General features: G+C 38.0%; 1 protein-coding gene across 3 annotated transcripts in view; it reads right to left on the bottom strand.

Annotated features, from left to right (window-relative positions):
- Nucleotides 1-9,835: 9,835 nt before the first annotated feature.
- The window catches only part of LOC144450258 (LIM and SH3 domain protein 1-like), a 46,121-nt gene continuing 39,985 nt past the window's right edge, over nt 9,836-15,971 (bottom strand). For 2 of the 3 annotated variants that reach the window (XM_078140853.1, XM_078140854.1), the window contains exons 7-9: nt 14,414-14,452; nt 11,398-11,619; nt 9,836-10,561 (exon numbers count right to left, since the gene is read on the bottom strand). In XM_078140853.1, coding sequence (XP_077996979.1) covers nt 10,385-10,561; nt 11,398-11,619; nt 14,414-14,452 — 438 coding nt within the window. In that variant the 3' untranslated portion in view covers nt 9,836-10,384. The remainder of the gene's footprint in view (nt 10,562-11,397; nt 11,620-14,413; nt 14,453-15,971) is intronic. The other variant, XM_078140855.1, reaches the window with a different exon arrangement.

Genomic DNA, 15,971 nt, shown 5'->3' with positions numbered 1-15,971 from the left:
TTCATACCTGTACAGTACTGTGTCCAACTTTCATACCTGTACAGTACTGTGTCTAACATTCATACCTGTACAGTACTGTGTTCAACTTTCATACCTGTACAGTACTGTGTCTAACATTCATACCTGTACAGTACTGTGTCCAACATTCATACCTGTACTGTGTCCAACATTCATACCTGTACAGTACTGTGTCTAACATTCATACCTGTACAGTACTGTGTCCAACATTCATACCTGTACTGTGTCCAACATTCATACCTGTACAGTACTGTGTCCAACATTCATACCTGTACAGTACTGTGTCTAACATTCATACCTGTACAGTATTGTGTCTAACATTCATACATGTACAGTACTGTGTCTAACATTCATACATGTACAGTACTGTGTCTAACATTCATACCTGTACAGTACTGTGTCCAACATTCATACATGTACAGTACTGTGTCTAACATTCATACATGTACAGTACTGTGTCTAACATTCATACCTGTACAGTACTGTGTCCAACTTTCATACCTGTACAGTACTGTGTCTAACATTCATACCTGTACAGTACTGTGTCTAACATTCATACCTGTACAGTACTGTGTCCAACTTTCATACCTGTACAGTACTGTGTCTAACAATGTGTAACTGCTTCAGTTAAAATAGGACAATAAGGAAGTCTTCAGTATTTCAGTATTAAAGGGGGCGGAGTAAATCACGCATAGTCTTTTAAGTAAGACATGACCCCCCCCCCCCATTCTCCATTTGTAAAAAGTAACCCTCCCCTTTGTCCCATTTTGTAAAACATGACCCCCATAACTATTGAATATACTGAACGTTAATCAATATTCCCATTATATGTATATGTTACATCCAATCTGTGAAATTGTCCAACTCATGAAATGGGTAGGTAACTTTGCCCAGTTCATGAAATAGTCAATCGAGTTGCCTAGGTTATAAAGTGGGCATGGTAAGATATGCCCAGTACATGAAATGAGCATATTTTATAGGACACACACAAAAAAGAATAAGAATCAAACAACTTTATTATCATGTATTTACAAACTCATTACTTCACGTACAATTCTATTTTATTATAATTCAGTGTAGCTTGTGTTTTTAATAGAGTTCGATAATCAACACCCCAGTTTAAAACTCTTGCCCAAAAAAATTTAATTTGGCCTCTTTTAGATCATAATCTATACTCTCATTTGCACAAGGTTGACCATTGCATGAACTGGGCAAAGTTACATGCACATTTCATGAATTGGGCAATTTCACAGATTGGGTGTAACATATACATACAAATTAAATGATTTTGACTGTATTAGAAAGCAATATTTGTACATATAAAGTGACAAACAGTAAAAGACTGGCTAGTTACCTTTCTCTTATAATCATACACAATCTAGTTAGTATCTAAAACATGTTTTCCATGTTGTGTATACTCTGCCTGATCTGGTCACTGTAAAAGTTCCCTGATGTCATTGTCATCATCATCACTTTAACCTTCAGTATTGCTATTATCGGTGTCACTCTAATCTGACTCACTGTCACTACTTGAGTCAGTACTGTCCGTGTTCTCTATGACATTCAAAACTAAATCATCATCATCATCATCATCATCATCATCATCATCACTGCTACCTGGTAACCAACGCCATCATATTTTAACAACAACATTCATGGACAGTGTGAATGATAAGGTGAGATGGTACACTCAACAAAATGCATCACTTTATTAGAGGTGATTCACTATTCACTATTGCTATTTTGCAAACTAAAACTATTGTTGTGATGCCAGGGGTAGATTACAGTGGATGTACCCTGGCAATAGAGGTCTCGTTGACTGGACTGGACACAAACTAAAACTATTGTTTGATGCCAGGGGTAGATTACAGTGGATGTACCCTGGCAATAGAGGTCTCGTTGACTAGACTGGACACAAACTAAAACTATTGTTTGATGCCAGGGGTAGATTACAGTGGATGTACCCTGGCAGCTGAGGTCTCGTTGATTGGACTGGACACAAACTAAAACTATTGTTGTGATGCCAGGGGTAGATCACAGTGGATGTACCCTGGCAATAGAGGTCTCGTTGACTAGACTGGACACAAACTAAAACTATTGTTTGATGCCAGGGGTAGATTACAGTGGATGTACCCTGGCAATAGAGGTCTCGTTGACTAGACTGGACACAAACTAAAACTATTGTTTGATGCCAGGGGTAGATTACAGTGGATGTACCCTGGCAGCTGAGGTCTCGTTGACTGGACTGGACACAAACTAAAACTATTGTTGTGATGCCAGGGGTAGATCACAGTGGATGTACCCTGGCAATAGAGGTCTCGTTGACTAGACTGGACACAAACTAAAACTATTGTTTGATGCCAGGGGTAGATTACAGTGGATGTACCCTGGCAGCTGAGGTCTCGTTGACTGGACTGGACACAAACTAAAACTATTGTTTGATGCCAGGGGTAGATTACAGTGGATGAATCATCGATGCTCTTTATCATTCTAATCATGCAATTTGTGATCAAGATAATCATCATTGAAATCAAACGTCTCCCAAAAATCTACTAGATTATGAAGGTCATCAGAAATGCCAACATCTGATATTCAATGGCATTATAAATGATATCAGTGTATCACAACTATAGATTAACAAGTCATTGAGAATGACATAGTCCCCACTATGATTGGGTTTTAAGGAATTATCACTACTCTGATCACGCAACAACACTTGTGAACCTAAATCAAACAGACTTAGATATGTTGTGTCTGCTTGTTGGACATGGAACATGCCTACAACAATAAAGGATTGGTCGGGTATGGGGGATATCACGATGAAAATGGATATGCACATGTATGTCATAGAACACTGTCCTAATACCAACTTTGAATGTGATCTGTTCAAGCATGTCTGAGTTATGGCTTTGGACATTGAAAAATCACAAACAAAATGGCTGCCAGACGGCCATATTGGATCGTATTACAACAACAATGAATATGCACATGTATGTCATAGAACACTGTCCTAATACCAACTTTGAATGAGATCTGTTCAAGCATGTCTGAGTTATGGCTTTTGACAGGGAAAATTTGCAAACAAAATGGCTGCTAGGCGGCCATATTGGATCGTATCATGAAACAAATTGATGTGCATATGTATGCCATTATATGTTGCCCCTGTACCAAGGTTGAAAAAAATCGGTCCAGGCATCTCCAAGAAACGGCTGCGGACGGACGGACGGACGGATAGACGGACCCCAATCCATAAGTCGACTAAATATTCTCTAGACGTTTAGTAGTAACCATGATACAGTCAAGTTTATCAGGAATATTTTGAATGGGCCGTTCGTGTACATCTCCATACATGGACGTTTTAACTCGTACATGATGAAAAGCCTGGTCATCAAGATAGCTTTAAACTTTACGAAATGATTGATTTGGACAATATCTTTGAAGTAACCGCTCAGGGTCTGATGTAGGGTCTAAGCTCTGTAGGCTCTGTGCCCTATGTGACAGAGGGACCTCTGTCTGAGAAGTCAATTCTACCTGTACAATAATGGTATTTGCTGACAAGTTACTTTGGCGGGTTGGCCAACAAAGGGGTGATACAGTATTATGCATGACAGTACAGAAGTAAACAGTCAGTACATCTGTTATGCGATGCCATTGGTAGGGGGAGCTCAAGGGGAGATGTTGTCACCTCTTATTTGAGGGGTACAAAAAGGTTGTCTCATGGAAGTTACTTAATATCTTCTTGGGCTATTCATTGATAATAGTATTGTAAGAATCCCCAAACTTTGTATGAGAAAGCCAAGTCAGTCTCATGTCTGCCTTTAGGGAGCTTTCAGTAAGTACAAAAGGGGGAGGGCCAGGGGAAATCACGTCTTGGTTGTTGTGTAAAATATGACCCTCCCCCTACTCCGCTGTGCTAAAAAGTAACCCCCCCTCCCCATTTTGTTTAAAACATGAATGAAATGCTTTCAGACATAGAAAAGGACGCGATTCCCAGAATCAATGGTTTAAAGGAATTACTAGTAATCTCACCGCTGTGTCATCATTTTGAAAGTTTTAAAGGTATTCCTTATTTCCCAACTAGGGGCATACTACCACCACTGTGAATTTGTGTGAAATTGCCACTGCATTAATCAATACCTGTGTTTGGGTTGCATTGACTGGATTGAAGGCAAGAACGTTAACACCCAAACACTAGATGGGTACCACTCCTAGTATTGTCACTGCCTGCAGTCTACATCTCGTTAACACCCAAACACTAGATGGGTACCACTCCTAGTATTGTCACTACCTGCAGTCTACACGTCGTTAACACCCAATCACTAGATGGGTACCACTCCTAGTATTGTCACTACCTGCAGTCTACATCTCGTTAACACCCAAACACTAGATGGGTACCACTCCTAGTATTGTCACTACCTGCAGTCTACATCTCGTTAACACCCAATCACTAGATGGGTACCACTCCTAGTATTGTCACTACCTGCAGTCTACATGTCGTTAACACCCAATCACTAGATGGGTACCACTCCTAGTATTGTCACTACCTGCAGTCTACATCTCATTAACACCCAAACACTAGATGGGTACACTCCTAGTATTGTCACTACCTGCAGTCTACATCTCGTTAACACCCAAACACTAGATGGGTACCACTCCTAGTATTGTCACTACCTACAGTCTACATCTCGTTAACACCCAAACACTAGATGGGTACACTCCTAGTATTGTCACTACCTGCAGTCTACATCTCATTAACACCCAAACACTAGATGGGTACACTCCTAGTATTGTCACTACCTGCAGTCTACATGTCGTTAACACCCAAACACTAGATGGGTACACTCCTAGTATTGTCACTACCTGCAGTCTACATCTCGTTAACACCCAAACACTAGATGGGTACACTCCTAGTATTGTCACTACCTGCAGTCTACATGTCGTTAACACCCAAACACTAGATGGGTACACTCCTAGTATTGTCACTACCTACAGTCTACATCTCATTAACACCCAAACACTAGATGGGTACACTCCTAGTATTGTCACTACCCGCAGTCTACATCTAATTAACACCCAAACACTAGATGGGTACACTCCTAGTATTGTCACTACCTACAGTCTACATCTCGTTAACACCCAAACACTAGATGGGTACACTCCTAGTATTGTCACTACCTGCAGTCTACATCTCATTAACACCCAAACACTAGATGGGTACACTCCTAGTATTGTCACTACCTGCAGTCTACATCTCGTTAACACCCAAACACTAGATGGGTACACTCCTAGTATTGTCACTACCTACAGTGTACATCTCGTTAACACCCAAACACTAGATGGGTACACTCCTAGTATTGTCAATACCTGCAGTCTACATCTCGTTAACACCCAAACACTAGATGGGTACACTCCTAGTATTGTCACTACCTGCAGTCTACATCTCGTTAACACCCAAACACTAGATGGGTACACTCCTAGTATTGTCACTACCTGCAGTCTACATCTCTACAATACTATCACTAAAAGTCATTGAAAATGACATAGTCCCCGCTATGATTGGGTTTTAAGGAACTGGCAGTTTATGTTGTCATTTTCAAACCTGGTTTTTGTTGTTTGGCCTCATACATTTTGTTTTTGATATCGCTACTCTGTTCAAGCATGTCTGAGTTATGGCTTTGGACATGAAAACTGCACAAACAAAATGGCTGCCAGGCAGCCATATCGGATTGTATCACGACGAAAATGGATATGCACATGTATGTCATATAACACTGTGCTAATACCAACTTTGAATGAGATCTGTTCAAGCATGTCTGAGTTAGGCTTTGGACATGGAAAATTCTCAAACAAAATGGCTGCCAGGCAGCCATATTGGATGGTATCACGACAACAATGAATATACACATGTATGTCATAGAACATTGTTCTAATACCAACTTTGAATGAGATCTGTTCAAGCATGTCTGAGTTATGGCTTTGGACATGGAAAATTCGCAAACAAAATGGCTGCCAGGCAGCCATATTGGATCGTATCATAAAACAAATTGACATGCATATGTATGCCATAGTATGTTGCCCCTGTACCAAGTTTGAAAAGAGTCGGTCCAGGCATCTCCAAGAAACGGCTGTGGACGAACGGACAGACGGAACCCAATCTACAAGTCCCTGTCCAGACTTTGTCCGACGGGGACTAATTATCTTCACTTACTGAACTGTTAACTCCTGTCATACCCACTGTGACTTCTTTCCTCACATTGCACCTGACAATTAATTCACTACATAGTTGTCAGCAGTGATTTGATTGACATGATCTGATATTACGGTACCTAACCCCTGCCCAATCCAATGCGGCAGCAGTGGGGTGCAAAATTCCCCCCCCAAAAAAAAATTTTTTTTTTTTAAAAATGCAAAAATGTACATTATAATCAGTCAAAGTCCACACACACGGTTTCACCATGATCAAAACACAACTAACCTTCAGTTTACTCAGTTGTGATTGAAACCACAGACACATGAAAGCATATCAAAACTGCATGCATTCTTTATTTGAAAACTTAGAGAAAAGACCATCGACAGCCCCAGCCCCCATCTACATTTACAAAGCAAAGCACATTAATTATAAAGACCAAATTCCTGTCATGTTTTTAGTATATGTACACAAGTAGTTATTAATTCTAGATAAAGATCTGTTAGCAGTTTTCCTTCAATGCCAAATACTCATGATAATGAAAGTCAGAAAAACAAAATTTTGTTGAAATCAAATACAAGACTAAGTGTTGAAAATAGCATACAGTATTCTTATTTGTAAAAATAAACACTAGGATTATATAGTTGACCTTCTGACTTTTGACCTCTGACCTTTGTATTAAATCTTACTGCAAGTATCCTTAACAGTTCAGTTAATCTAGATTACTAAAACATAATTACCCTTTTTATTATCTTTAACTCAAATCAAACTTTCCCACACATTATTAGGTAACTCCAAAGTTTTACTACAAGTGTCCCTGGGTACCCACATATTTATACTACAAGTCTCCCTAGGTAACTAAAAAGTATTGCTACAAGTGTCCCTACATAACTACATATTTATACTACAAGTGTCCCTAGGTAACTAAAAATTCATGCTGTAAGTGTCCCTAGGTAACTAAAAATTCATGCTATAAGTGACCCTAGGTAACTAAAAATTCATGCTGTTAGTGTCCCTAAGTAATTACATAATTGCACCTAGATAATTGCATATTACTACATGACATTATCAACAGTGCAAATGAAACAGCACTGTAATACTTTGACTAGAGTGAACATCTTGCCCTGACTTTAATACCCCCTAGGTCTGCATGAATAAATTGTTAACCCTCTAGGTCTGCACAAAGTTTAGCCCTCTACACAGCATAAAAAGTTTGATAATTCCTCCTAGGTCAGTATGAAAAATTTGTTTATCCACTAGGTCAGTACAATTTGTTAAACCTCTAAGTCTGCATGGAAAGTTTTTGAACCTCCTAAGTCTGCATGGAAAGTTTTTGAACCTCCTAAGTCTGCATGGAAAGTTTTTGAACCTCCTAAGTCTGCATGGAAAGTTTTTGAACCTCCTAAGTCTGCATTGAAAGATTTTGAACCCCCTAAGTCTGCATTGAAAGATTTTGAACCCCCTAAGTCTGTATGGAAAGTTTTAACCCCCTAAGTCTGTATGGAAAGTTTTAACCCCCTAAGTCTGTATGGAAAGTTTTAACCCACCAAGTCTGCATGGAAAGTTTTTGAACCCCCTAAGTCTGTATGGAAAGTTTTTGTACACCCTAAGTCTACATGAACTCTTTTTAATTTCCCTAGGTCAGCATGAACAGTTTGTTAACAGCCCCAGTGCATGAAATGTTAGTAAACACAACAGGTCTGCATAAAACATTAGTTCACCCCTAGAGGTCAGCATGAAATGTTTGATAACCCCGAAGTCTGCTTGAAAAGTTAGTTAATCTCCGAGGTCAGCATGACAAGTTTGTAAACCATCAGCTCTAATTGAAATGTTTCAACTATTTATCAAAAAGCAGAATAAGTATTGTAATCATATCTGTATGTAATATCTGATTGTTTAATAACATAATTGTAATCAGTTGAACTATAGTGAATTGGTTTGGCACATAGTGGTGTTCCAACACAACATGAAAATAACAAACAAAGTAATCAGAATTCTAGTCCACAACTATAACAGTACGGTATTAGTTGACATTGCAAGTAGTCCACAACTATAACAGTACGGTATTAGTTGACATTGCAAGTAGTCCACAACTATAACAGTACGGTATTAGTTGACATTGCAAGTAGTCCACAACTATAACAGTACGGTATTAGTTGACATTGCAAGTAGTCCACAACTATAACAGTACGGTATTAGTTGACATTGCAAGTAGTCCACAACTATAACAGTACGGTATTAGTTGACATTGCAAGTAGTCCACAACTATAACAGTACGGTATTAGTTGACATTGCAAGTAGTCCACAACTATAACAGTACGGTATTAGTTGACATTGCAAAACCATTATTGTAATGAAATATTGTACTGTACCATGTAAACATTGACAGTACACATTGTAATACATCATGTCAACAATGTGTACTACATCATGTAAACAATGTGTACTACATCATGTCAACAATGTGTACTACATCATGTCAACAATGTGTACTACATCATGTAAACAATGTGTACTACATCGTGTAAACAATGTGTACTACATCATGTCAACAATGTGTACATCATGTAAACAATGCGTACTACATCATGTCAACAATGTGTACTACATGTTAACAATGTGTACTACATCATGTAAACAATGTGTACTACATCATGTCAACAATGTGTACTACATGTTAACAATGTGTACTACATCATGTAAACAATGCGTACTACATCATGTCAACAATGTGTACTACATGTTAACAATGTGTACTACATCATTTTAACAATGTGCACTACATCATGTAAGCAATGCATACTACATCATGTAAACAATGTGTACTACATCATATAAACAATGTGTACTACATCATGTAAACAATGTGTACTACATCATGTAAGCAATGCATACTACATCATGTAAACAATGTGTACTACATCATGTAAGCAATGCATACTACATCATGTAAACAATGTGTACTACATCATGTAAACAATGTGTACTACATCATGTCAACAATGTGTACTACATCATGTAAACAATGTGTACTACATCATGTAAACAATGTGTACTACATCATGTCAACAATGTGTACTACATCATGTCAACAATGTGTACTACATCATGTCAACAATGTGTACATCATGTAAACAATGCATACTACATCATGTAAACAATGTGTACTACATCACGTAAATCCAAAATGATTAGTAAATCTATATTATTTTTGACACAAATTAAAGTTCTTGTGAATTACAAACAACTTATTTTTTCTGGTGCAATATTTTGGAATACCTTACCACTGGATGTAAGAAATAGAATATTGTTGTCTTTCTTCACATGTGGCTGTCACCAATAATTTATGACAAAATTTTAGACACTTTTTGCTATTTATTGTACATGTATGTCGTTAGTGTAAAGTTTGTATTTGTCTCTCATGTCTTTGGACTATTTCATTTAGAGGGGCCCTGGCAAGATTGGCCAAGGCCAACTGGGCTACCAAATTTAATATCAAGTTTATTGATTGATTTACTGATGACTGATTTATTGGTTTATTGATTGATTGATTGATTGATTACACCTGTGACTACTGAATAACTAGTTTGTTCCTATGAGTACATTGTGGATGTGTGTGTATTTGTGTGTGTGTGTGTGTGTGTGTGTGTGTGTGTGTGTATATATATACATGCATTGGTGATAATTAGATCAACATTACAAAATATTCAAAGTGTATATGTTTATATTTACATATGACTAATTGCAAATCACATCTATTCTACTCATGTAATTACAATGGCATTACTACCTTGTCACCATAGTTACTCAGTCTGGTCACCATAGCGACAACACATTGCTTGATGACATATCTTGGTAACCGTAGTTACTCAGCATAGTAACCATAGTTACTCAACCTCATAACCATAGCTACATGGCTTGATAACATACCTTGGTAACCCCTGGTTACTTGGCTTGGTAACCATAGTTACTGAGCCTGATAATCTGACATATTCAAATCAGATATTGACATAAACAAAGTGTGTTACTAGTGACGTTAAAACTTGATATCTACTCATAAAGTATCTAAAATAATTGGACTAATATTGATCGACAGGAAGTCAGTCATAAAAAGTATTTTAAACTTTGCAATTTTGTTCTACATAATTTGATTTAGTTGGCCAACTAGTCTCAACTGGTTTAAACTGGTTCTACATAATTTGATGGCAGCATGCCAGTTTCTCCTGTTCTGTGATTGGTTCCTTGCATCCAACCCTCATCAATAGCTTCACAGTTGATAAGGATGTCATCCTCAATGAAAGTGACTTCATCAGAATCAGCAGCTGTGTAATCATACAGGGCTCGATATCTTGCACCCTATCAACAAATAAAACAACAGTTTCAGCACTTACATCATGTATTTGCATCCCCTGTGGTGGAAATCAGTACTAGCACTTACATAATGTATCTATATCCCCTGTGGTGGAATTCAGAACTAGCACTTACATCATGTATTTGCATCCCCTGTGGTGGAATTCAGTACAAGTACTTACATCATGTATCTATATCCCCTGTGGTGGAATTCAGTACTAGTACTTACACCATGTATCTATATCCCCTGTGGTGGAATTCAGTACTAGCACTTACATCATGTATCTATATCCCCTGTGGTGGAATTCAGTACAAGCACTTACATCATGTATCTATATCCCCTGTGGTGGAATTCAGAACTTGCACTTACATCATGTATCTATATCCCCTGTGGTGGAATTCAGTACAAGTACTTACATCATGTATCTATATCCCCTGTGGTAGAATTCAGTACTAGTACTTACATCATGTATATATATCCCCTGTGGTGGAATTCAGTACAAGCACTTACATCATGTATCTAAATCCCCTGTGGTGGAATTCAGTACTAGCACTTACATCATGTATCTATATCCCCTGTGGTGGAATTCAGAACTTGCACTTACATCATGTATCTATATCCCCTGTGGTGGAATTCAGTACAAGTACTTACATCATGTATCTATATCCCCTGTGGTGGAATTCAGAACTAGCACTTACATCATGTATCTATATCCCCTGTGGTGGAATTCAGTACTAGTACTTTCATCAATACTACCTTTACAAGCTAAGACAACTACTAATTTCTAGCCATGGTATTTGTGTCCCCCCCCCCCTCCCTTGTGACTACAATTTAGACTCACCTGGGATTGAGGTGGAGGAACGGCAACTGGAGGGGGTTGTTGAGGGGGTTGTTGAGGGGGTTGTTGAGGAGGTGGCGGATTATAGGTTGGCTGGACAACAGGATATGTTGGTTGTTGTGAAGCTGCTGGTGGTCTGTAAGGTTGGGGTGCTTCATACGATTGAGGTCGGTAGCTATAGGAACCTTGAGACGTTGGTGGTGGTGGTTGAATGACTGGGGGTTCCTGTAACAATATAGTCATGTCAAATTATAATAGATACTGGCTACTATGACAACACACATGCAAAATTATAAAATAACAGTTTTCACAGGACTTGATTAAAACGACATGTACCAGGTAGACATATACATGTATAACCCCTAGATTGACATGTACCAGGTAGACATATACATGTATAACCCCTAGATTGACATGTACCAGGTAAACATATACATGTATAACCCCTAGATTGACATGTACCAGGTAGACATATACATGTATAACCCCTAGATTGATATGTACCAGGTAGACATATACATGTATAACCCCTAGATTGACATGTACCAGGTAGACATATACATGTATAACCCCTAGATTGACATGTACCAGGTAGACATATACATGTATAACCCCTAGATTGACATGTACCAGGTAGACATATACATGTATAACCCCTAGACTGACATGTACCAGGTAGACATATACATGTATAACCCCTAGATTGACATGTACCAGGTAGACATATACATGTATAACCCCTAGACTGACATGTACCAGGTAGACATATACATGTATAACCCCTAGATTGACATGTACCAGGTAGACATATACATGTATAACCCCTAGATTGACATGTACCAGGTAGACATATACATGTATAACCCCTAGATTGACATGTACCAGGTAGACATATACATGTATACCCCCTAGATTGATATGTACCAGGTAGACATATACATGTATAACCCCTAGACTGACATGTACCAGGTAGACATATACATGTATAATCCCTAGATTGACATGTACCAGGTAGACATATACATGTATACCCCCTAGATTGACATGTACCAGGTAGACATATACATGTATAACCCCTAGATTGACATGTACCAGGTAGACATATACATGTATACCCCCTAGATTGATATGTACCAGGTAGACATATACATGTATAACCCCTAGATTGACATGTACCAGGGAGACATATACATGTATAACCCCTAGACTGACAAACATACCACTGAGTACATTGTGGTTTCTGTGTATAAAGGCCCATTACTCAATCCTAGGTTCTCATATTAATGAGATCTTAGCCAATAGGTTTAGACAGGATTACTCTATTGATTAGAATAACTTTTATTGTTGTCAGGTTACTGGTTTTTAAACCTACATAAATGTCATCAACTCCCAGGGGAGCATACAAACCATTGCAACCTGTGTACAACATTCACATCACAATCTATATTAAAACAAGTCATTGACAATGACATAGTCCCGCTATGATTGGGTTTTAAGGAATTATCACTACTCTGATCACACAACAACACTTGTGAACCTAAATCAAATAGACTTCGATATGTTGTGTCTGCTTGTTGGACATGGAACATGCCTACAACAATAAAGGATAGGTCGGGTATGACGGATCGTATCACGACGAAAATGGATATGCACATGTATGTCCTAATACCAACTTTGAATGAGATCTGTTCAAGCATGTCTGAGTTATGGCTTTGGACATAGAAAAATCACAAACAAAATGGCTGCCAGGCAGCCATATTGGATCGTATCATGACAACAATGAATATGCACATGTATGTCATAGAACACTGTCATAATACCAACTTTGAATCTGTTCAAGCGTGTCTGAGTTATGGCTTTTGACATGGAAAATTCACAAACAAAATGGCTGTGCATATGTATACCATTGTATGTTGCCCCTGTACCAAGTTTGAAAAAAATCGGTCCAGGCATCTCCAAGAAACGGCTGCGGACGCAAGGACGCACGGACAGACGGAACCCAATCCATAATTCCCCGTCCCGGACTTCGTCCGGCGGGGACTAATAAATAGTTTTAAAAGCTTTATATAGCAATCTCTATCCTATCAGGTTCCAATTATACAGCCATGTTGAATTGTACCACACCAAACTATCTCTTGCGGTTAATAGGTGAACAGAATTGTGATGAATGGCTTTAGTACAGATAAATGGGATCAAATCAAATCAAAGATTAATTGGATTAACATAACATAACACACAGAAAGATTAATTGGATTAACATAACATAACACACAGAAAGATTAATTGGATTAACATAACATAACACACAGAAAGATTAATTGGATTAACATAACACACAGAAAGATTAATTGGATTAACATAACATAACACAGAAAGATTAATTGGATTAACATAACATAACACACAGAAAGATTAATTGGATTAACATAACATAACACACAGAAAGATTAATTGGATTAACATAACATAACACACAGAAAGATTTATTGGATTAACATAACATAACACACAGAAAGATTAATTGGATTAACATAACATACAGAAAGATTTATTGGATTAACATAACATAACACACAGAAAGATTAATTGGATTAACATAACATAACACACAGAAAGATTAATTGGATTAACATAACACACAGAAAGATTAATTGGATTAACATAACATAACACACAGAAAGATTAATTGGATTAACATAACATAACACACAGAAAGATTAATTGGATTAACATAACATACAGAAAGATTTATTGGATTAACATAACATAACACACAGAAAGATTAATTGGATTAACATAACATAACACACAGAAAGATTAATTGGATTAACATAACATAACATAACAGAAAGATTAATTGGATTAACATAACATAACACACAAAAAGATTAATTGGATTAACATAACATAACACACAAAAGATTAATTGGATTAACATGATGTAATTTAGTATAGATGAACGAATGGGATTAAAAATTAAAACTCAAGACAATTTACAGACAGAAGTAAAACATCTTACTTGTGAGGCTAACTTGCCAACAGAAGTAGAGAGTTGAAACTAAATAGACGGGATGAGAAGAAGATGACATGAACATGGTAATGAATGATAATATAGAAATTTGTGTCTCAATGTAGTGTGAATTACAACACTGTAATGACAGTTGTGAATTACAACACTGTAATCACAGTTGTGAATAGCAACAAGGCAAGTGTTTATGTTACACCTTAAAGTGTTTCATTAGGGAATTGTGATACTATCATTTCACACTTGACACTGTTGAGGCTCAACAAGATGAGGCCACTCAGCTTACTATTGTTGAGACTCAACAAGATAAGGCTACTCAGCTTACTATTGTTGAAAGTGAACAAGATGAGGCCAGTCAGTTTGCTATTGAGACTCAACAAGATGAGGCCACTCAGCTTACTATTGTTGAGACTCAAAAAGATGAAACCACTCAGGTTACTATTGTTGAGGCTAAAGAAGATAAGGCCACTCAGCTTATTATTGTTGAGACTCAACAAGATGAGGCCACTCAGCTTACTATTGTTGAGACTCAACAAGATGAGGCCACTCAGCTTACTATTGTTAGACTCAACAAGATAAGGCCACTCAGCTTACTATTGTTGAGACTCAACAAGATGAGGCCACTCAGCTTACTATTGTTGAAAGTCAACAAGATGAGGCCAGTCAGTTTGCTATTGAGACTCAACAAGATGAGGCCACTCAGCTTACTATTGTTGAGACTCAACAAGATGAGGCCACTCAGCTTACTATTGTTAGACTCAACAAGATGAGGCCACTCAGCTTGCTATTGTTGAGACTCAACAAGATAAGGCCAATCAGCTTACTATTGTTAAAAGTCAACAAGATGAGGCCAGTCAGTTTGCTATTGAGACTCAACAAGATGAGGCCACTCAGCTTACTATTGTTGAGGCTCAACAAGATGAGGCCACTCAGCTTATTATTTGAAAGTGAACAAGATGAGCCCAGTCAGTTTGCTATTGAGACTCAACAAGATGAGGCCACTCAGCTTACTGTTGTTGAGGCTAAAGAAGATGAGGCCACTCAGCTTATTGGTGTTGAGGCTCAACAAGATAAGCCCACTCAGCTTGCTATTGTTGAGGCTCAACAAGATGAGGCCATTCAGCTTGCTATTGTTGAGACTCAACAAGACAAGGCCACTCAGCTTACTATTATTGAAACTCAACAAGATAAGCCCACTCAGCTTACTATTGTTGAGACTCAACAAGATAAGGCCACTCAGCTTACTCTTGTTGAAAGTCAACAAGATGAGGCCAGTCAGTTTGCTATTGAGACTCAACAAGATGAGGCCACTCAGCTTACTATTGTTAGACTCAACAAGATGAGGCTCCTCAGCTTACTATTGTTGAGACTCAACGAGACAAGGCCACTCAGATTACTATTGTTGAGGCTCAACAAGATGAGGCCACTCAGCTTACTGTTGACATTCAACAAGATGAGGCCCCTCAGCTTGTTATTGTTGAGGTTCTACAAAATGAGGCTACTCTGCAATTATCATTGAGGCTCTACAAGACAAGGCCACTCAGCTTACTAT

Source organism: Glandiceps talaboti, chromosome 19 (genome assembly GCF_964340395.1).
Source record: "Glandiceps talaboti chromosome 19, keGlaTala1.1, whole genome shotgun sequence".
NCBI classification, from domain to species: Eukaryota; Metazoa; Hemichordata; class Enteropneusta; family Spengelidae; genus Glandiceps; species Glandiceps talaboti.
This window is presented reverse-complemented; position numbering and strand designations above follow the sequence as displayed.